Source organism: Dicentrarchus labrax, unplaced genomic scaffold, assembly GCF_905237075.1.
Source record: "Dicentrarchus labrax unplaced genomic scaffold, dlabrax2021, whole genome shotgun sequence".
Classification (NCBI taxonomy): domain Eukaryota; kingdom Metazoa; phylum Chordata; class Actinopteri; family Moronidae; genus Dicentrarchus; species Dicentrarchus labrax.
The window spans coordinates 3,779,625-3,802,808 of NW_026136702.1; the positions used below are offsets into that span (position 1 = coordinate 3,779,625).

Sequence of the window (23,184 nt, forward strand, 5' to 3'; positions counted from 1 at the left end):
TACCACTTGAGCACTCATTTGATAGAAATCCTTTGATTGGTTTATGATTGATCTAAATTTAAATCAATCAAATCATGCATCTGTGTCATCTCTCGGGGTATTAATCTAATGGATTCATTAGAAGCTGCAGTTTACTTACATTATCCACTGAGTACTGTGGGCTTTGGCAGCAAATGGCCTTAATAAATTTTGATGTACAAGGCCTCCTGTAAATGAGACAACAAGTTTGAGCTGCCTGGAAGATGAATCAGTGCAGGATGGTCGATTCATTGCGGATGACGTACAAATAAAACATACCTGTAGATGAAGGGTGCCACAACGAATAAGAGAGCGATTATGGACAGTATGAGAGCAGCCACTAGAAGAGCTAGAAAATAAGAGAAGGAAATGTTTACAAATAGATATCAAACTGTGCCATCGTAGGTCTTTCTGTCTGGAAGTCCATGACAGGAGCTTAATACTGTACATCTCTATCAGAATGGGATCTGACTGGGGATAAAAAGGCCTGATTACCAGTCCAAACTGTCTGCTTTACTCGCCTCTGGACTCCCTTGTGGCTCTCTGTCAGTCAAACAGTGTCAAAGTGGATCCCTCATGTGACAAACAAGAAGCTAATGGAAAACTCTTGCTCGATCCATCAACTCATCTCAATCACTGTGGGTAATCTAACCCTGCAGGCTATCTGAAAAGGAAAATGTAAGGCTACACTGGGACGAGGAAACAAAGACGGAGGAAGAGAGCTGGAGGGAGAGGGGTCAAGATGAGGTTTAACAGTACGCGAGGATGCAAATACTGCAGCTTTTAAAAGGTCCAGTGTGAAACATTTAGGAGGATCTATTGGCACAAGTGGACTATAATATTTATAGGTATGTTTTCATTAGTGTTTAATCACCTGAATAAAGGAATCGTGTTTTTGTAACCTTAGAATTTATCTACAGATGCCGAGGGTCGCCTTCCATGGAGACCGACCACGCTGAGCCACCGTGTTTCTACAGTAGCCCAGAACGGACAAAACCAAACACTGGCTGCAGATTGGGCCTTCACACAGCTTGTTCTCATTCTCAAGTCGTCAAATACAGACGCGAGCAGTGTTCAGTTAGTTGCAATCTCAAACTTGACCCTTAGATGCTGCTAAATCCTACACGCCGAAATCTACTCAGATAATAAATCAAGCATTGGGGTAAAGCTCATGGATTCATTGATTAAAGCCCCCAACAAGGAACTTTCATTTTGTGTTGATTCTGGCGCCCCCTGTGGACAAAAGCGGTAATGTTTCCACCTCCTTGTTTCATTGATTTCAAGGGAAAAGTAACTATAGAAAAAGCCAATATTTTTGCTGATGGTCTTGTTTGCTAATGTAGGTCATATAGAAGAGTTTATATTCCTGTATCACTTCATAATTTAGAGACATTAGTGCAACTCAAATGATAATAAATACCACTTTTAAAACAAAAATGCAACATTATTGTTCCCCCATCAGCATCAGCAGCACTGAAAAATCCTAGAGACATTTTACATCTGTGCTACTGATTATAAAACTATACCACAGGGGCTCAGGAGATATCAGTAAGGTGCGTCACAGCACAGGAAACAAGGGGACAGTCTGCACAGTGTTTGTCTTCAGTGGAAAAACAAACAAAAAGACACCATTTTAACCAGAGCTGAATCCACACTATGAATCTCCACTCTGAACAGAGAGTGGTCACTTGATCGCCTTCGGAAAAAAAGTCCTGGCATCTCTGGCGTCCACTCATAAAAACACCATAAAGCTCTCAGCGCATGAAGTGAAACAGCACTAGAGCTCTGCAACGGCCACGCTCGCTCTATTAGTTACTGTCAGAATAAACACGAAATGAATGGAGGCATTTCAAAACAACCAGATTAAGGTTCAGTTCGTCGATATGCTTGCATGTTTCGTCGAACAAACACTTAATAGTAGATTTGTTTTGTAAGAATTAAAGGGGCCTCGGCAGGTGACTTGTGGTTTGTGGTACAATGCAGAATACAGTACTAACATGATTAAAGGGTGGATCTGATAGCAGCTGCACAGAAACATATCCTTGAAGGATACCGCACCCAACAAATGACCTCATGAAGCTCCACGGCCGATCAATCTGAGACGCTGAAGTAAACTTTGAAATTCCCTAGCAGGGCAACTCTAACCTGTCTTGAGCTGCTGACCAGACCATTACTTAAGCTGAGCAAGTCCTATGGGGAGTTTGTATAATCACCGGTCTGTGGAGCTAATGGAAGCTCATCATACTGTGAGGGGTGCAGTCACACTGACCATATATCTGCTCAGATAATGGCTACTTGGCCTTAAAAGTCTGATCTACAACATAATCTGCAATATTGTTAAGTAGAGTGTACATTATGGAGAGTGACGCTTTCAAAATCCCATTACGCCCTAATCCTTCCACACTCCCTAATGTATTACCCACAATCCTCCACGCGCAGAGCCAGGCCTTCAAGACAAACAGAAAAGCTTTTCTTTTATCCCTTTTCAAGAAAGCATGTCTTATCTGATCAATACACATCATGTCCCAGGAGATGGATGAGAATTACTGCTCAGTAGATGTGGACCAACCGAGTGATTCTCCTCTTTGCTGACTCAATTAAGTAGATCAAAGGTTTGGCCTGAGCGTGTCCACAGCTTCTTCCACTGTCACTGTGTCTCACCAAGGCAACAATGTCCACTCTCAGTCAGTTATTCAAAACTGCAACTGACTGTTGGACGTCATCGTCCTGTATTCTTCCTCAGTGATGTGCACTTACGCAGGTATGCATTGTTTGGTCTTTTATCAACAGCGTGGGTGCAGCTGGGATAACTCGCGGCCTCTGACATCAGGATCCAAACAGAGAAATGACCAGCTTCTTCATACATCTGACTCCACCTGCAGCCAAAAACAGTGAAATATTGAGACACACTTCCCTTAAAAAGCACATAAAACTGCATGCTGTTTTCATTTGATCCCATCTGAAATGACATTTCCTTAGAAGCATCCATAAAATTACTTTTTTCATCCACTACTGCTGTTTTCCTCTTGGACTGACTGTAAAAAGAAAAGTCCTTTCCCATCTCCCTCTGATGGTTTTAACGACCACTATGAAGCTCACAAGCACCACCTAGTGTCTGCAGACTTAAAGTGCGTCCCTCTGTCCCCTCGTCATCTCCAGTTTCAGGCCCCAAAAAACATGCATTACACGCTCCTATTGATCCACTGTTGGGATGACATACTAGCTATCACTTGGAGTGTTTTTTCAAAGGGGAAAAGGAAATCAATAGCAGCACAGTCTGGTTAGAGACCTCAACATTGATCTAGGAAGCACAAGACCAGACCTCTGAGAGGGCAAGAAAAAGCACCAGAGGCTTGTCATGTTGCGACCGGATCTCCGGCACCATGTTTACAGGTGACCCCCAAATGGAAGACTCTGCCCCGGTGTCTTGTCAGTCCTGATTGTTAATAAATATGGCAACTGTCTCCTCCGGTTAACATCCCAGCTGAGGTTTCCACAGGACGTGTAGCTTTGAAGCTTTAATGAGCCCTTTTCATCAATATTGGAATGTCAGGTCTTATTAACCCCAAAAAGGCTCCTGATCGATACCCGGCGACGTAGTTTAAGGGAGGGCATCACTCAGGTCCAGAAAGCAGGTCAGGATTACTCCCACAGCCCTGTAAATAATCTTGCAGACTGCTGATGCAATCATCGGATGCCACCACACTATATTATGTCTGGAAACAAGAGCAATACACTCCCACAGGCAGAGTAAACAGGAAACAAATCAACATTTTTAAATTAAAAGCTGGTGTGATTGTTATTGATGCTTTATTAGGAGTTTTACCTGCAAAGAGTTACATTCCTGGCCTGTGATTCCACTCGCACAGACAGGGTGAATTTAGTGCTGATCACTGCAGATGCATTGTTGTTGTTGGGTTTCACAGTGACCAAAGGTTGGTACACACACTGAGAGGGAAAAACAGGTGAAACGCTGACTTCAGAAAGAATCAGAAAGTATTTAGACTGTAGAGCAAGGAGGGCTCCAAACAGTTTCAGGGCAAGCTCAGTGAATGGAAGTGAAAAAATATTACATAAATTAACAAAAGGAGATTGCCTAAATGTGTATGATCAGAAAACACCTCATAGGACAGACCTTTTTATATATTTGGTGTCTGAAGTTATGTCAAACAGTAATATGAAGCTAGTTAGGCTCCATTGTTGAGCATCAATGGGATCAAATAACACAATCATGATCTCATAGGCATCCAGGAACCTAGTGACGCTCAGCAAAGGGGAGGATGAGGGGCTCCTTTATCCAGTGTTGTCTAAGGGGGGGCCTACAGTGTCAGACCTTTAAAACCCCTGGACCAGAGCGATGGTTGGGACCCCCAAATAGGTGGGAAGACAAATCTGATCAGGGTCAGGATGATAAGAGGTATAAGGATTCAAGGATTTAAAGGCTTATTTGTAATATATGTAGTGAACTGCAATGTGGCATGCATAAAAACATAAAGAAATAGAAAGAAAAAAGGAAAATTTACATTGTTACAGGTGCAAACAGGCAATGTGCAAGGCAGTGCAAAGGATTCACTGAAGACAAAAAGCTTAAAGATGAAGAAGAATACATATTTCTTTTATGCAAAATATTGATCCGACTTTCCTGTAATTCTTGTGAAATACAGGGTTTCCTCTCCTCAGGTCTCTAAAAGCTTTCAACTGAAAAAGGTTCAGTATAACTGTTGAGTAAATAAGACCATAACTTGTGATAATGGCTCACAAGGTGGCATTAATTTGTTTTAAAGACAAAAAAAAGAGTTGATGACAATTGCGGAGGTAAGAAAAGGAGGAAACTTTCAAAAATATAAATATGCCAAAATAGACGGAGCCTTACCTTTACTTTTCTCTTAAACCCTAAAAATACTTTAAAAATTACACTGATTTTATATGTGAATTTACTCGTTATGAGGAGTACTGCTCAGTCTTTCTAAATAAAATTGGCTCTAAAGGGAGCTTTCTAAAATCTAAAATCTGTGGAATTAAACCTGAAGATAACATCAGGAATACTTTGACTATTAAACAGGTAGACACAGACAATAATAGGTCTAAAAAAAGATGTTACTGTGTTGTGTTGCATTATGGAAAACGTAGACTCCCACAAGGGACCAAACGTCAGGATATCACAGATTTTAACCATAAACAAATCTGACCTTACAATGCTGACCTGCTCTGTGTGCATCACTATGAGCCTCCCAAAACTCACAAATCCATACATGTTTTGACACAGACACTGCGTATATATATATATATATATATATATATATATATATATATATATATATATTTCTTTACCTTATAGCAGTAATCTGACGTGTAGAAGACCTGAACTTCTTCTCTCAGCTGGTTATGAAACGTCAACAAAGCCTGGTCCATTTTCAGAGCGAGTCCTGCATAGATTTAAAGCAGCAGTGATTTACAGCCCGCACACAAAGCTTTCTGTACATCATAAATATAAAGATAGCAGAAGGGTGTATAACATCACTATCATCATCAAGATCATAACATGCACTCAATACTATTGATAGAGTACGTTCTTACACTGCTGACATAATTGAATTTGAACCTGCATTGGTTGTAAACATTGATTGTTAACAATAAGATAAGATTTAGAAGAATCTCACGTCAAATATTCGCTCTAACACTTTTGACTACATTAGCTTTTAACACCAGAATGAAACCACATCTGTCACTAATGAACCCTAGAAGACCCACTTGATTTGAGGTGTCCTCCACAGCTGCTGGTTACAAGGAATAGCAAAGTTAGACCTGCTTGTAGAAGCAGTCTCCTGGGCTCCATGTTGCTACTTGAAAACAGCCACTTCTACTGCTCATCTTTATAACTCTCACACTAATATAAAAAGCGGTCAAAGGGCAGCATGCATGCGTGCTTGGTGGTTCCTTTTTTTTTGGTTCGTGATGATGCATTTGTTTGGATTCACCTTTGGAGGCAAAAATTAGTCAATTAAGTTAATTATAGATGATGAATAAAAGAATAAAACAGACAATTCACAAGTTTCAAAAGCTGAAATAAGTGTATTAATGTAGAAGTCAGAGGGATAAACTGCATTTCCAAAAACAATTTATACAACCATTTAACTCCAATCTCAGCAAGCATGAAAACACAACAAAACAACAACAACTGGCACAAGCATTATGTCATTTAATCCTCTGGAGCAGGCTGTAACCGTTTCAACAACAGAACATGATTTATTCCATAATTCTGGAAATCTTCGTGTTGATGTTGCGTGTTGATCTAATCATCTAATGCTTATCTAATGTTTCTGTTTTAAATCAGCAAAAACACTGAAGCACTTTTTTCTCATTTCCACATGCAGCCAACTGTAAAAGGCTGATCACCTGTCACATCCTCTCCCTCAACCTCATTTCATTAACCAGTTCATTTCCCTGAGCGCTCGCTGTGACAGATGAGTTCACCGTGGGGGCAATCTCACAGGAGCAGCTCATTAACCTTTGACATGAACCCCAGTCAGCTGAAGAGCAGAGCTGGGTTTTAAAATCTGCTGTCCTGTTGAACAGAGACATCATTAATACGTGTGTGCGCATACAATATAAAGCAGATAATTAAAGAGTGTCAGCAAAACTGCTGCACTGGCCTTTGTGTTGAATCCTGCCACTATAGCTGCCCTTACACATGCCTTGCGCAACAGATGACAGTTTATGATTAAACCCATGCTGACAGGTGGAGGAGTAACCTATCAGCAGAGAGGATTTCTGCTCAGGCTTCTGCAGGGGCAGCTAAGCAGGACCTACTCCGGCTCATGTGTCGGATGGATTCATTCCAGTTGCTCTCCCTGGCTGCCACAACAGATTTGCCTCTGGAGCTGGAGCCGAACCTCCTCTGTACATAAATAAAACACACACACTCTGCAAACATGGTGAGTACACAACCTCTCTACGGTGTGTGACACAGGGCTGCTCACTCACCTGTTGCCATTTAACTCTCTTTCTGTAAAACTCAACTAGTCTTAATGCAGATGTATTCATTTACTTTTAATGTGCCAGTATGAATTTGCAGGGATATGAAGCTTTGTGTGTGTGTGTGTGTGTGTGTGTGTGTTTTAAGCCACTGTGTGTGATGAATAGATGAGCTTTAAGCCTGTGGGTATTGTCTCTTCGCTCCACTGATAGAGCAGATTACAGCGTTGCTATGATACCTGTTGATGTCATTGCTCTGTTTCAGGCTGTGGCCGTGACATCTGTTTGCTCTTCTGTTGATGTACAAAGCCTCCTGATTGTGCAATAATCAGATATATCTATTTGGGGGAAATGTTGTCAAGTGTTGACAGTGCAGTTTGGATAGTTTAAGGGGTCATGGAGTGAAATGAGCATAAACTTTAAATCCATGTGACCCAGCATCATGTGTCAAGATTAGGAAATGAGTGACCAAAACCGACCCCCCCCCCCCCTCCCATTACAACCAGCACATACCTTTGAACTAGTTTTTTTTAAAAACCAGGAATGTAGCTTTTCATTGTTTCCAGATGGGATCCGATGTAACCAATCACAGTTTGTGTTTGTGAAACTGCCCCCCTCTCAGATCTGCTGTACTGTTTCTTCTGCTCTGTCCCACCAGGCTGGTAAAATCCAGAGTCTGACGGATGAGGAGAGGGCTCACCTACTGCCGCTGCTACGCAACGCTCAGTGGGTGGAGGTTGTGGGACGCGACGCCATTTACAAAGAGTTTATTTTTAAAGACTTCAATCAGGTTTCTAATTTATTTTAACCCACATAACTAGCACACTACTGTATGTTATGTGTGTGCAGGATTTCAGGATGTGATGCCCTTTCCTTTCAGGCTTTTGGCTTCATGTCCAGAGTGGCTTTACAAGCAGAGAAGATGGACCATCATCCTGAGTGGTTCAATGTCTATAATAAGGTAGAAAAGACTCATCAGTGAATACAGTAAAGCCCAATATTATGACCTTGTACTGAGACTTCAAATTCATTTGTTTTTTAAATAATATAATCCACATTTATCTGTAAAATCACCAAAAAAGAGCCATTTTCTTATTTTTAAGGCTGACAAAGATGCTATAATAATAAATAGTTAACTAATAAATGTTATAATAACAGTCGGATGATTCAACACAACTTTACACACTATTGTCAGTATTGTTGCTGTTGCTCCCAAGTGGCCAAAAAAATCAATAGGCCTTTCTCACTGCAGACATTTTGACATGAAATAGTAGAATAAACACACCAATGATACTAATTAAGGTTCAAACTGAGTCAGACTGCTGCTACTGTGCATGTTGGCTCACTGCAACTACACTAAATGGAACTGAGCTTTAATTAGTATTATTTGTTACACCTGTGTTTACTGACTGTTTCATGTCAATTAATGCAAGTTTAAAATACTTTTAAATGTTGTTTTCTTCATATGGTTAAATATGGATATATGTCTTTTTAACATATTACATTTTGAACTTTATATCTTCTACATTTTTAATATTTAACATTAGTTACTTTACTGGTTTAATCATAAAAATATCCAATGACACTTTAACTGCCTTCCCCTCTGCTGACACATCAACTGCTTTTATCACTTTAATTTAATGTCGTTGGAGGCAGGGATAGACGTGCTTTTATTTCATCTGTTACTGTTTGCAAATGAGAAGCCTCGAGTGCTTGATGCCATTATGAAGTTGGCTGAGACTTTCTGAGATGTGTTAAAGAACCATCTTTAAAGCAAACACACTCAGATTCACAGATTAGCCTGTTCTTGTCATATCATAACATTTGCCTTTGTCCCCCCCCCAGGTCCAGATCACTCTCAGCACACATGACTGTGGGGGGTTGTCCCAGCGCGACATCACTTTGGCCACCTTCGTTGACCAGGCATCACTGATGTGAGCAGCAGCACATTATAGGTCACTTCAACGGTGAAGAGCTGGAAGTCACAGATCTACGCTGGCGTGACCTCCAAATCCAAACAATATGAACCAAATACTGTCAATGTATCGTGAATAAAGGGTCCAATGTGTGTGTTGAGATTATAAGTGAACGGTAAAATAATGTTTACGGATGTAATTCCTCAGCAACAAGTTATTACAGTTAACATTCACAACAGTACATGTATCCGTCTGTCTGTGCCAAATGTTTTTTGTATTTACTGTCAGTAAATGTTATTTTCTCACTCAAACTCTTTTTGTCGTCACTGAAAAATGACCAGAAATGATTCGTCTCATCAGACTGAATGCATTTTATTGAAACACAACACTTTTAGACATCTGCTGTGGTCAGCTAAGACTGTAGTCATGTTAACTGCTCTCAACAGTGTTTGCTATGGATCGTTTTAACATAAGAAAACCAGCAGGTGATTTCCTAACTTAAAATAAATCTGCTACACAAGGGCGCTCTGACATTAGATTTAACAAAAATATGTGAACCTTTGTACATTCAGAACCTCACATGATGTACAATGGTGGACAAAAGTCAAAAAGACCTGATAACATACAATATAATGCAATCATCTACTCCCAAAAAATACCAGCATGTTTTCTACAAAATGTAACATCTTAAGACTGATGTAAGGATGCATTTGAGTGCATTATATGTTAAAGCTCCACCCTGTGTAAGTCTGAAACACCAACGGGCCTTAATGATGACAATGTTATGAAGCCAATTCCCTGAAAATCTGCTTTAACGTCATGAGTTCAAACCTCTGAAGGCACAGAGGCTCATTATTGCTACATCAATGTCACCGAACAGCAACGACACAAACACAAATTCAGATTTTGTCTGTTAGCTTAAAGAGGAATTTGCATTAAAGGTTTTTTTATTCAATAGAGATTTCTCAGCCATTCAATCGTCACAATTTTTTGCAGATATTTCTCCAAAGCAAACAGTTGTTTGTTTTTTTGCACGGGCGTGGGTTTCCACACCCCGTCACTGGGCAAAGTATTTACGGATGAATGGATGGATGGACACATGATGATGGTACGAGCATAGTGGGGGGGTGTCACGTCCTCTGTCTGTTAACCAGGCACTGACTAAAAGATGTAAGAACCTAAATACATTCATGTCTAAATCTCATTAAATCTGCTCAATATGTAAAAACAACAATTGTTGAAAACACAAGTCACAAAATCGACACAAATTAAGTGATTATTAAAACACCCAGTGGTCACACAAATGGTTAAATTACACTAACGAGGCTGATTTCATTCAATACTATCCTTCTAATCTCTTAAAACATTAATAGTCGAGCGTTCCCCTTTCGTTTCACTTCATAAAAAGGAAAAAAGTTACATATTGCACAAACATGGAAATTATTTCATGGAAATTTCAACAAGCAATATTAAGAAAGCACGTGAAAGAAAAAGAGAACACAAAGTCCTTTTGGTGTTACAGTATGCATCGTTAAGTTGTCAACCTGTTAGTAAAAGGTGTACATATCCTGCTGAGTGGACATTTACCAAAATATATCCACATCGAGACAGGGCAAAGAGTGAGTTTCTCCCAAGATAAAACTATCAAATCTGTCGGCCTAGGGTTTAAAAAAACCTCCATCACAGTGAACTATGTCTAAGAACACTATTATTACAGTCTGTCATTGTGAAGTTAATCGTTATGGACATGAAAAAGTACAGAGCGGTTGCTCTGTTAGAATGTGGTTTAAATGGATGAATAAATGATATTTGCATTGAGTAAAAACTGAGGTAGATTGAATTAGGAGATGCATTATTAAAACAAGGTGTTACACAGGTGACTCTATGCAAACAACAGCGTAAATGTTGAATTCTTGATAATATACAGTAGACCAGGGTTGGAAACAGCTCGGTGTTAAACGATGTTAAATTCCACTGCTTTACTTTACAAGGCGGCTGCGAGGAGGAAGCACTTTTCAGATTCAGAAAAACAGAATAACCAAAGCGGCTGACGGGCTTTGGCTTCCACTGGCCACTTTAAAAACATATTCATGCCTCGATTACGTCTCCCAACTTAAATTTAAAGTTTTATTGATTATTAACGACCAATTAATATCCAAATTATTCTCCCTCTGCCTACAAAACCACCGTAGATGGACCGCGAACACAGACTAAAAAATCAAAACGAATGTCATCATATTAAGTGCCAACAAACAAGGACATGCACGTTCATGCTTACAGACAAACTCCTACCGTGACATCAGAATTGCAGTTTCAAGTGATTTACAGATTAACCTGATAAGTTCTGGTCAGGGCATTTCAGTGCTTTTATATTTAACAAAAAAAAAAAAAAAAAGCTGTGTTCCAGAGAACTATTAACATGATATAAGACAACATACACCTCCGACGGGCCCTCCACATGTAGAGCCAGTCTAGAGCAGTACGTCACATGTCGTGCTAGAGGGCAGCACAACGCTGCTGACAAAGCTTTGAGTGGTCTGTGTTCCTGCTGAATCATCACAGACAGGGAAGCAGTGATGGCAGCAAGCTGAAATGTTCCGGCGTTATTATTAAAAAACAAAAGAACTGTTTTTGCTTTACAATCGTTGGAGATTAAGACAGACATTTAACAAAAGCTAAAAATTGAAATGAACTTTTTAAAACAACTAAAATAAGACACACACACACACACAAAAAAACACACTACGTTAATAAAATCAAATTAAAAGACTTGTTTGGAACCAGTCATTTCTTCTCTGTCCCACTTCAGTTACAAGCGATTTCCCTCTGGGCTGATTAGAATGACGATGGCTTGTGCTTCAAAGATCTTTGCGGATGTTTTCCATGTGGTGTAGTTATGCAAGATAAGGCAACTGTTGAGCGTTTAACTCAGAGCTCCGGGAGGAGGGGGAGCGGGTTTCCCTGCGTGCGGTGGGATTCGGGGCCAGGAGGGCCCGATCCCCGCCTCAGTGGGCTTTGCCGTTGCTACCGTTCATGTGGCTGGTGTTTGACTTGGGCACCTCAGTGCTGTAGAGACAGTCCAGGAAACCTCGGGAGATCTCTGTCACCATGGATCTGTCCGGGATTGCCTGGGCCATGCCGTAGATCGCTCCCTGAAATGGCAGGAAGACAAAAGTGAGTTTACAAGCACTCAGTAATAAAATACATACACACACACTCATATCCTCATACACTAATAGATTAGAAACACTCTGTGGTGTTCAGGAGATATCTGATGATTTACTTTTCTTGGTGTAACCACGAGAGCTGCACAGTTAAGTGCAATATCCTAATTCCAAAAAGGTGCAATTATTTTGATAAAAAAGGTCAAATGTGTGACAAACAGCTTTATAATGAAGTACTGTAGAGCTGCAGAGGTGCTCTGACCTACAAATCTCGTTCTCCAGATGTAAGAGAACATGTTGGTTTGGTTGTTTGGTAACAAATGTCACATCCTCATGATTTTAACATTAGTGAAAATGAAAACTGAGATGTAAAAATGATAATTCCCACAGTAATTATGAAACATATAATATCTGTAAAAATATTCACAGTATGATGTTTTTACCATATCACGCAGCCCCAGTAAACACTTATAAACCTGCCTTGACTGCACTTGCATTTTCTCTGACCTGTATACATACACTGTAGATGGAGAGTAATTGTGTTATTTATTGCATATTATTAATATTTTACTGTTATCTCAGGATGTATTTTTCGGACTTTGCTCTCTGTCAGGCCTTTTGTTTTCATATCTTTTATGCAAATGATGGCGATGCGTCATTTGTAGGTGTTCTCCTAACAAACCTGACTGACACAGTGCAGGTTTGTGCCTGTTGGCTGGAGTTTCCACTTCATTTAAAACTGACACACACAAACAGCACGTGCAGTTTGTGCCAACTTAAGTTGATGTTGCGTGCAGCGAGAAAAAACAAAACGCCACGTGCACCAACAGCATGGTAAACAATAGAGACTGGCAGACACACACGGTTTTGTCATGCCTCAATACAAATGGATATTGTCTCACACTTAGCTGCACTCACAAGCTGTCCAAAGATGAAATTAAAGTTAACGATAGATACAAAGGCTGGATTTTACAGCATTTTTAAACAATGTTATTCTTTTTCTCTCTTTAAAGAACCTTACATGGTGTTATACAAGTACAGGTCTTTGTGGTAGAGATGTACAGATGGTAGCTAACGTGAGAGGCCACAGAGTCTGGCATGCTTTATGTTGGCAGACTCTGGTGCCCAGAGATAAAAAATAAGATAAGATAAGACCTTGTAGATGTTCCCAACTCCCATGATAAGACACAGTTTCACCTCCTCCCTCATGGTGTAATTCTGTATGACATTGGTGAGACCTTCTGTACAAATACGTTATTTTATTTTATTCTCCACAACCATTTGGCGACCCCAGAGTTGAGAACCACCGCTCTTAAGGATGTGCTCGTTAAATATAATACAATTGGCTTCAAAAAGCCGGCGTGTTTAGTCCTGCAGTGTCCTTGATGGAAGATAAAACTCGATCTCACTGACTCTTCCTTTTCCAGGACCTTTTCCAGGAGTTTTTCTTGACAATTCAGGACAGCACTTGCTCACAAACAGTCATATCATTTACTGGTAGCACTGACTTCAACTCCAGTTTTATGCCTCCTTTTTTATTTTTTTATGATGATGTTTGACACAGAAAAGATTGCTGCGACTCCTTGACTGGAAAACTTAAACTTTACAGATTTCCCAGGACGTGTAGGAACCCTGATGAACGTACTAATTAAACATTAAGCTGTATATTCAGTGTGTGAATGTAATGTGAACGTAGTGTAAGCAGAGCCAGCTCACCATTCCTGTGGTTTTCTCTTTGGGGTTCTTCATGATGATGGCAACCTGCTCTTTGACATCGTGGACGAAGTGATCAGCGACGCCCTGCTGTGTGTGCAGAACTGTGCAACAAATGTGGATGCTGCGAAACAGAAGATCACACCCTCGTTAAAAACACTCCTGATTTATCACATTTGTTTCTAGAATGATTCATTATTTGTTTTTATACATACCTGGATGGGTACTGCAGCGAGTTCAGATTCCAGCCCTTTGACGTCAGCGCATTAGACAGACGGAAAATATCAAAAACCTCTGAGCCTATTGCCACCACTGACACCTCCGGATCCCCGAACACAAACACACCTTTTATCTTGCGGATTCTGTCGATAAAAACACAACATCAACAAAAATGATTCAAATGTTGGCGGTGATAATAAGATAAACGATGTATGAAATCAGGTTTTCTTACTCTGTTTTGATTTTGCGTGCTGTGCTGATGATCTTCTTGGTGGCATCGATGTATCCGTTCTCTCCCATGTGCATCATGGTTGCCCAGCAGGCGGCGATGATTCCTCCGGGCCTAGAGCCTGCGACAGAAGGCGAGGCGTAGATTCCCCCCTGCCAGTCTGGCGCTACAAAGTACTGGTAGTGACGGTACTTTTTATCGCTGTAGAGGATCACTGAGGAGCCTTTGGGGGCGTAACCATACTGGAGAGGAATGTAGTGACACACACAGTATTAAAATACTATAAAAAGTACGGCCTGGAGCCAGTAAAGGTCAAAGATTGGTCTTTAATTTTCATACTTATTACATTTCACAATACAATGTTTATTTCCCAGGATTTTTTATCATATATCGTGACAGTTTTATAAACCTCCTTAGTTAGGAGAACAAAACAAGAAAAAAGTAAGCTGATTTGATGGGAATAAGCAACCACTCCTTACCTTGTGGGTGTCTGCAGAGATGCTGGTAACACCTTTTAACCTGAAGTCAAACGGGGCGAGAGGGTAACCAGCCTTGGCCATGAAGACAATGAGAAAACCTCCCAGACAAGCATCCACATGCAGCGGGAGGTTGTAGCGCACAGCCAGCTGGAACACACCAAGGGAAAGTGTCAGACGTTTTGACTTCTCTGTTTTAATTTCAGAACCGATTTAGTGGAAAAAAATGTTTCACTTCTGACCTTTGCAACTTCCTCAACGGGATCCATGATTCCATGTGGAAACTGCGGCGCCGAGCACACGAGCATGGCCGTGTTCTTGCTGATGGCTCTCTTCATAGCCTTGAAAGAGAAGCAACAATATGGGAATAAGTGACGTCTAAGAATAGCAGTCAATTAGCACATTCTGTCCGTGTGCGCCGTATCCTCACCTTCACGTCTACTTTCATAGTTTTCTCGTCAAGGGGAATGTGAACGAGCTTCATCCCAAAGTAATGTGCCGCCTTGTCGAAGGCTGCGTGGACGCTCACGGGCGCGAGGCTGCACAAGATAAAAAGAAAATTATGTTTCTGTGGAAAATACAGTCAAGAAAAAAAGCCTAAAAGAGGTGAAAACAATAGACAGAGAGAGAGAGAGAGAGAGAGAGAGAGAGAGAGAGAGAGAGAGAGAGAGTACCTAAGAAATGTGCTCTTCTCGTCTCAAAATGAGATATTGCTTTATTTTGGTGTTCGAACTGGAGAAAATTGGCAAAATAAATGTGATGAAGGTAGCATCAGTGCATTCTCGCTGATTCAGCACAATGGTTACATTCTCCCAACCAGCTACAGTTACAGTCCGAGCTACAAATCTAACAAATCCACGGGAATCACTTCCCAGCAGACCTTGACATTTGTCTTCTGGGAAACTTCACCGATTTAAACCTTAGTCCCGGTAACACTGTGTACAGAAATCAGAAGAGCCCGTACCAGATAATTCTGTACCACTAGAGAACATTACAGATTAAAGTTAAACCTTTGACAAAATATGGCAACATTTTATTATTTATTGTTATTATTATTTGATTATACCAAAGACACTCCACTGTAAATGCTTCAGTATAAAAAGTCTGATTGGTCCCAACCAGTACTTTTTAACTGTTGCTGTTTAAATCTTTACACGGTCTTGTTTTTGATATTTAAAAAAGGAAGGAATTAAGAGGAAATGGCAAACTTGTGCAAGACCATAAGATAGATTATAAGAAGAAAACTGAGAATAAATATCTAATGAAGCTCCTCTTACATTTCAGGGTATTTGACACCGCGTTCATACGCCATGTCTCTGTAGGCCTTACAGGCCATCAGTATGCTCTCAGTTCCCCCCGAAGTAACCTGGACAGAAAAAGGCAGAATAAATCAAACCAATCGGAGCTCGTTGGCGTACACAAAGCGTGAGTATGTGTTTGTGAGTACTCACAGTGCCGCAGGAGTTCGGTCCACCGTGGAAAAGTGTGCACGCCATTCTAACAACCTCCGCCTCCATCTTTCTTACGCCAGGAAAGATGTCTGGGTGAAGTGGGTTGCTCCACGCAAAATCTCCATATACCTAGAAACAAAAGAATAGAGACGAACAAAGTGACGATTTAAATAAATTCCTAAATGTGAGTTATGAGCAAACACTCAAAGCAGGGCGGCAGCAGTCTCGTGTGAAAGAACGAAACAAATAATATATAATCGAGTGCTGCTTCTTGTAACATCAAAATGTATTCAAGCTCAGCCTTGACTTCTGGTGCTTGGAGGTCCAGAGAGATATACAAAGAAGCATATACCTTCACCAGGAGGTTGGTCAGTGATTCATCCCCCCAGTACACTGCACCCGAAACACATCCTTTCTCCCACTGCACCTCATCTGCGAAGACAACATGTATTTTCAGTGTGAAGGTTTCAGTAATCAAGACTCTTCAGGAAATGACCCGCTACATGAAACCACGAAGCTCAGGAACAAACGATGACTTACTCAGAGTCTCGTACTCTCTGATTTTGTCCAGCACTTGGCTCTGAGAGAGACCTTTGCAGGGCAGCTGTTGAGTGTAGCTCATCCCCTCCTTCAGAGTGCACAGGCTAGCAGACATGTCATCCAAAGCCTTGTTGAGCTGACTCTGGATCTGTGGCAAAAGAAAGGACTTAATTAAAATAACAGTAAAGAAAAAAACTGTTACGTAACTTTTGTGCTATCAACCCCTAAATGTATGATAAAGCCTGAAATTTAAGCTCTCTGTTGGTGACATAATGACCAGAAGTAACCGACTGTTATCACCAGTGCATGATGGTAAGTGTGCCAAAGGTCTCTGACCCCCTCCCTCCCTCCCTCCCTCCTCTTGCATGCTGTACTCAGTCATCCAAGAGTGACTCATAAGGGCTTCAGACGACAGTCAGTACACATCTGCTGGGAAAAGAAGGAACAGATTCACCGCTGATACTTACTGCCCCCCCAACAAAGGGTATTTTTCTGATGAGTCGAAAGCACTGCTTCTTGATTCGGGATGGGAGACCTATTAAACAAAAAAAAAAAAAAAAACAGACAAGGCAACAGCTGTGGTGAAAAGCTGGCACACGTTCAACCACAAACATTAAACAGCTGACTATGACCCATAATCACACGCCAAGACAGGACGTGGCTGACGAAGACTGGAGCCGTAGTCACAAAGCTCTGCAGCTATAGTTTTCTCTGATCAACTTCTCCTCTCTGAGAGCTGAAAGTAAGGCGGGTGGAGTTTACCTTGTTGCTGAGGAATTCACCCACTGATTGATTGATAGCAGATCTAGAAAGTCTTGTTGATTGAAGGTATTTCTAAGTCAAACATGCTGGAGAAACAAGTACTGAGCTATGACTATGACTAAGGAGGTTCCCATCAGACAGCTATTCACCTAATTGCTCTGACCACATTTTGATACAGTGGATTAGCAGAGGTTGAACCTGATGTTAACAGTTCAGAGAATACGATTTATAGCATTGACTCAAAAAGCTTTGTGAACACGGCTTCGACAATTGTAGGAGATTGTTCGCTCATTTCACGTGTTATCGTCTCTGATTTGGTCCCCCAGCTGGCCTGCTTTCAACCCCGTGTATCACGTGTGAAAGATTACTTTCTTGCTGGAAGAGGAAGCCTTTGATCCAGACTGCTCCCAGCGTGGTGATAACCGTGGCTCCGATGATCTGCCACGGCTCCAGGTCCACGCAGCCCGAGTTGACCTGCCGCCGGCCCTCCTCCAGGTACAGCAGGACCATCTCCCTGTACACCACCAAGGCACTCTGCACACAGAGACACACGTGTTACAAGTATGTTAAGGTTGCGTTGGATTAGCGGTTACAAAACAAGTATTTCTTTGAGTCTAACAACGTAGGATTTAGTGTGTTTATGTCAGACTTTACAGCACATATTATTTTTATTTAACAATAACACAGCATGAACCTTTCATTGCTGCAAATATATCCATGAAAAATCGATTTCTTCTGATTAATATGGGGAAGATTTCAAACTGAGACACTGATCTACTCACTTCAGGAGAGAATATGCATGATTCACGTGCTGATACACAGACGGACATTAAACAAGCATATTATCTCATAAAATACTGTAAGTAATGCCCTAAATCTTGATGTGCAGTTGTTCCTTATGTCAGCCTAACCGCACGTCACCTCTCTTGGTGAAACTACAGTCCTCGCATGCTTGATGAACTACTGAACTAGAATTGTTTAAAACCAAAGAGAGCCTTGAACTAGACAACACATACATACTCCAGCTTCACTTTTAAGAAAGAGTACATTTGTTAAACTTTAAAATAAACTTCCTGCAGCCCTTAAACATACATCAGAAAGTAGAAAACCCTTGTAAGAATAACTATTAACATGTATATTAATGCTGGTTAGCAGTGAGTTGTATTTATATCTCGCCTGATATCACAGATCATAAACTTTAAGTACTTACATTAGAAGACATTGTGAGACCTACAGAGATCAATCTCGCCCCCCCTCACTGATTCTGTCAGCAGTTTTAAGCTCAGACAGTCGTCTCTCTTCCTCCTCCAGGTGAGAGTGACTGAAAGGCTCTAAAGGTAACTGGGTGACTATCACCAGACTCCTCCTCCTCCAAACAACACATCCAGACACCAGACGGGATGTTTTTCATTCGGTCCTGATCAGACAAGATACAGGAAGTCTTAAAATAGACTGAACTATTAATGGTAACTGTAACCAATAAAACCTGAAATATTTGACCTGATGTCTGAAAAGATTTGGTGAGAACTGGACATAAATTATAATAAATATCACGGTACATACTCGTGAGCGTTGTTTCATAAGAGCAGCAGCATTATCTTTCCATTATCTTTCCCCCCCGGTGGTGTTTTTATGACACAATAGCAGGCAGCCTGATCCACCTCCACCTCATCTCACAATCAGATGGAGCTTAAGGTTCAAAAGACAATATCTTAAGTCCGTGCGGCCTGAAATAAACATCCCATAATAGTACAATGAGGTAAGATCCCTTGTGCAACTTTTCCGCCAGAAAGTTTCACAATCAGTCGAGGGATCCTCTGCGAACAGCGGAAACTCCTAAAGTGTTTCAAGACGAGATGTATAAAGTTGTTTTTAGTGAATGGAGGTTCAGTGGAGGGCTGTCAGTGAGTCCACAAGAGTCCACAAGAGTCCACAAGAGTCCCCGCCCGCCCACCCCCTTTATAATCCAGACTACAGCTGTCATACCTGCCTGTCTGGATAACATGTGCTCATACAGGTTTGGCGAGATCAGCTGCACACAGTCGAGTGGGAAAGCAACGGAAAATGAGCCTTTAAACGTGTTCCTGAAGGAAGTTTTCGTGGTCGGATTTGTACGAGTACATGTGTCCTCATCAGGGATCGCTATCACACATCTGCCATAAAGAAAAGATTAAATCATGTTATCTATGAGGGGGGGGAGGGGGGAGTGCTAAAGGCCAGGCTTCAGATACAGACCTCTTTCTGTTATCCAACACATTTTTCTGTCTACATTTCTCCACCCACAGTTCACCAAAAACCATTCAGCGCCGCAGGAAAACTTATCCAGAGTTCACACAAAGCCTCCTGTAACGCGGCATTGTGTCCCGAGTCATTGTTTAAAAGGCAGTGGACGCCCTTTCTTTTGCTCCCCTCTCGTCCAACATCTGACTATTCGTGTAAGGAGAGCTTTTGTTGTCTCAGAGGGGAGGTCATGTTCTCATGGAAATGTACTGGGTGTGTGTGTGTGTGTGTGTGTGTGTGTGTGTGTGTGTGTGTGTGTGTGTGAGGTGGCTGCTCCTGGATACATCAAGGGAAAACTGCGAGCACAACATCACCCCTGGCTTGTAGTCAGATCCAAAAATCATTCAAGTGGAGACGAAGGAGGGAGAGGAGGGAGAGGAAGAGGGGGGGGGATAATTACAGCTGTGATGTCTGAGCTGTTCATAAAGCCTCGGGGGGGCTTACTTCTTCTTTTTCCTCTTCCTCGATTTGACCGAGGAGGAGTCCAAACTGTGACAAGACAAGTTTGGAGGTAGATTTTTTCCTGCACTGACAGCAGATACACACTTATATATATATATATATGTATAAGTCACATGTGCTGCCCTCTAGTGGTCAAATCCTCTGTGTAATATCAACAAAAACTTCATCTCTGCTCCTTTAAAACCAAAAAAAAAAAAAAAAAAAAACCCCCAACACACACAATGCCACAAATCTCAACAGCTCTCTGGAGGCAGCTCTGTAAGAGTGGTGCTTTTGTTTTGAAACTTCCTGCAGGGTTTCATGTTGAACAGGATCTCTAATTTTTACCCAGCGTGCTCCACCATCGACAACAAAGCTCATTACATAAAAACTTAACACCAGAGTTACATGGAGCCATTTCTTTTACTGTCTTGTGTCTGATACTGTTGGCTCATCTCGAGTCAAAGTGTCCCATTTCAGAGAGAGAGAGAGAGAGAGAGAGAGAGGCCTTTAATGTTGGATACCAGCTGTTTGAGGTCCTGTGAGCATCCCTGTGGAGTCCCTAGCTCTCTCCTCTGTTCAGAAACGAGTCTGCCATCGTGGAGAAACACAGCACAGCACGTTGAATGTGGAGAAATATCATAAATATAATAAAGTAAAGGCGACACCTACCCAGTAATCCATGTTGTCGAGGCAAACTCTCACCGATATTCCCCCCCCCCTCCCCCCCTTTGTTTTGTTGTTGTTGTTGTTGTTGTTGTTGTCTGCTGCTCGGGAAAGTCACCTCCAGCAGCCTGCTCGAGTCTCCGGCTCTCATCTACATGCTACTATCAAACACTGCGAGCTAACCCCTGATTCAGGAAGTCAGCGACGGCCCGACACAGCCCGTGCAGCGGTCTGAGCATGCGCAGATTTGGCAATGCTGTGGTTAGGTCTAATCGCGTGTGAGCGCGCCGTTGCGTGCGTTGTCAGATCTACTGTTTGAGGAAGCGGCGCGGCGCGACGCACGATCTGACGCACACAACCGGACGAGTCAGAGAAGAACGGATGGTGCGTTCAAATGCTCTTTGTAAAGTCCAATACTTAATAATAATAATAATAATAATAATAATAATAATAATAATATAATAATAATAATATAGTAATAATAATAATAATATAGTAATAATAATAATATAATAATAATAATAATAATAAGTAATATAATAATAATAATAATAATAATAATAATAAGTAATATACTACTACTACTAATACTAATAATATACTAATAATAATAATAATAATAAGTAATATAATAATAATAATATAGTAATAATAATAATAATAATAATAATAATCATAATAATATAGTAATAATAATAATAATATAGTAATAATAATAATAATAATCTAATATAGTAATAATAATAATAATAATAATAATGTAATCATATAGTAATCATAATAATCATAATAATATTCTTATTAATAATAATAATCATAATAATAATAACTTTCTTTGTAAATAGCAACAGTCAAAAATAAGATTAAAAGTACAGGAATAATATTTTTTATTATTATAAAATGAATAATACAACATAACTATGGGCCATAGCTAACCTGATAAAGTTTAACCAGACAGAAAAAAAGCATTTAATTTATGTATTTATATTAACTATCTAGAGAAATATTCATGTGGTGGCCACAAGTATACACTTATTTAATCACAGACAATTAAATATATCAATATTTGCTTGAAAAAGGCCCCAAAAGAAGATATTTGAACTTAAAAAATGACATGAAATGAAGCATTCAACTATTACATCTAAATGTGGCATTATAAATCAATAAGTTGTTTTATTAATTGTTTTGATTGAACTTGAACCTATCGTTTAGTCTAAAATGTGTCCATAACAGATCATTAAATCAATTTCTGTTTTAAACATGTTATTTTTTTAAATTAATCTAAATCAATTTGTTAAATTTTACCACATTTGACACCAAACTGGGGTTAATGGGTATTTTTAAGGGGTGGGCTAAGGGGTGGCAGTGGCCCCTCTAGATCCGCCCCTAAATAATGGTTCATTATGTTCTCTGTAATCTTTATTTCTCAACATGAGGGTGTTTGTCCTGTGAAAACATCAACATCAACATCAACGTCTCATGAGCGAAGAAAAACAAGACAATTACACAATCAGCTTTTTAAAACAGTTTATTTAGCCCAGGAAGTAGAAGGTATTCATTGGCCTAACTCAGTTTTTTGGAACCAGAATATAAATGAGGCTGCCAAAGATTGCAACCCCCCCACCAATTCACAGAAAAAAATACAGAGGAATGTGTCCTTGAAGGCAGCAGAGACTTTGAGTATAACAATTACAAGATGAAGTTCATGAATAACAAAACAAAACAATTCTGTGGCACCCGTATTCACGACTTGTTCACCTTTATTCTACTTAGAGTTTCCATATTTTCGACATTACCCAAAGGCATCATTTGGTGCTGGTTTTGTAACGTGAAATGTTGTTTTGTAATTTAGGAGTGAGAACAGCGCCACAGAGCAGCCGAGCACTGACACTGCAACAACAACACGATGAACACACGCTGCAGATACTCATCTCATCCGCAGCTCAGACAGACTGCTTTATTTAGAAAGGGAATGTTTTTTTACTTTAATATCAATGATGCAGCTGGACTCGTAAAGTGAACATGTTGCTATAAAAAGAATAACAAAGGAACTATTGTTCTACTAACATAATGATTTCCGATGACTGAGCCAACGTTTGTGAGACAATACCTCAGTGAGCTCAGCCTGTGCGCAGGGTGGCTGCTGATGTTTATCACTGGTGTATGTGTGTAGTGCTGGTTATAGTCCACAGTGGCTGAACTGGATAGTTTGTACATCGTGTTTTCATCGCAGCACCACTGAGCTCCATGTGCACATTTGTTACAATTAACACAATTATAGACTTTATTTGTTACATAATTTTCTTTAAATAAGTAATTTAGGCTCATTACTTG

The 23,184-nt window shown here is 40.4% G+C and overlaps 3 protein-coding genes across 6 annotated transcripts in view; 1 reads left to right on the forward strand and 2 right to left on the reverse strand.

The window, feature by feature from the left end:
• si:dkey-192p21.6 (uncharacterized protein LOC565246 homolog) overlaps nucleotides 1-7,642 on the reverse strand; it is a 26,886-nt gene extending 19,244 nt beyond the window's left edge. The window contains exons 1-6 of one of the 3 annotated variants that reach the window (XM_051418696.1): nucleotides 7,507-7,642; nucleotides 5,350-5,444; nucleotides 3,845-3,966; nucleotides 2,776-2,894; nucleotides 298-367; nucleotides 140-206 (exon numbers count right to left, since the gene is read on the reverse strand). In XM_051418696.1, coding sequence (XP_051274656.1) covers nucleotides 140-206; nucleotides 298-367; nucleotides 2,776-2,894; nucleotides 3,845-3,966; nucleotides 5,350-5,430 — 459 coding nt within the window. In that variant the 5' untranslated portion in view covers nucleotides 5,431-5,444; nucleotides 7,507-7,642. Of the gene's footprint in view, nucleotides 1-139; nucleotides 207-297; nucleotides 368-2,775; nucleotides 2,895-3,844; nucleotides 3,967-5,349; nucleotides 5,445-5,769; nucleotides 5,882-7,506 lie in introns of those variants that run through there. The other 2 variants (XM_051418689.1, XM_051418702.1) reach the window with 2 other exon arrangements.
• Nucleotides 6,795-9,220, forward strand: pcbd1 (pterin-4 alpha-carbinolamine dehydratase/dimerization cofactor of hepatocyte nuclear factor 1 alpha). Its single transcript, XM_051418734.1, has 4 exons — nucleotides 6,795-6,953; nucleotides 7,652-7,783; nucleotides 7,874-7,954; nucleotides 8,839-9,220. Exons 1-4 carry the CDS (start codon nucleotides 6,951-6,953, stop codon nucleotides 8,929-8,931), a joined length of 309 nt encoding a protein of 102 aa, XP_051274694.1. The 5' UTR covers nucleotides 6,795-6,950; the 3' UTR covers nucleotides 8,932-9,220.
• Nucleotides 9,221-9,265: 45 nt separating this feature from the next.
• Nucleotides 9,266-21,034, reverse strand: sgpl1 (sphingosine-1-phosphate lyase 1). Of its 2 annotated transcripts, none has more exons than XM_051418714.1 (14): nucleotides 20,857-21,034; nucleotides 17,832-17,997; nucleotides 17,169-17,236; nucleotides 16,702-16,849; nucleotides 16,514-16,593; nucleotides 16,162-16,290; nucleotides 15,988-16,076; nucleotides 15,141-15,249; nucleotides 14,953-15,051; nucleotides 14,714-14,860; nucleotides 14,238-14,476; nucleotides 14,002-14,148; nucleotides 13,790-13,910; nucleotides 9,266-12,061 (listed from the first exon to the last, which is right to left on the reverse strand). In XM_051418714.1, the coding sequence occupies exons 1-14, from the start codon at nucleotides 20,866-20,868 to the stop codon at nucleotides 11,915-11,917; spliced, it is 1,701 nt and encodes a 566-aa protein (XP_051274674.1). In that variant the 5' UTR covers nucleotides 20,869-21,034; the 3' UTR covers nucleotides 9,266-11,914. The 2 variants fall into 2 exon arrangements, with proteins under 2 accessions (XP_051274674.1, XP_051274682.1); XM_051418722.1 differs by lacking the exon at nucleotides 20,857-21,034 and adding an exon at nucleotides 18,674-19,355.
• Between the last annotated feature and the right edge of the window lie 2,150 nt (nucleotides 21,035-23,184).

Excerpts from the sequence above, each read along its gene's own strand:
- pcbd1 (XM_051418734.1), top strand. Across the intron at positions 7,784-7,873 it reads TTTTTAAAGACTTCAATCAG|GCTTTTGGCTTCATGTCCAG; the intron begins GTTTCTAATTTA and ends CTTTCCTTTCAG. Across the intron at positions 7,955-8,838 it reads GGTTCAATGTCTATAATAAG|GTCCAGATCACTCTCAGCAC; the intron begins GTAGAAAAGACT and ends TCCCCCCCCCAG.
- sgpl1 (XM_051418714.1), bottom strand. Across the intron at positions 16,291-16,513 it reads TGACCAACCTCCTGGTGAAG|GTATATGGAGATTTTGCGTG; the intron begins GTATATGCTTCT and ends TTTTGTTTCTAG. Across the intron at positions 16,077-16,161 it reads GACCGAACTCCTGCGGCACT|GTTACTTCGGGGGGAACTGA; the intron begins GTGAGTACTCAC and ends TTTTCTGTCCAG.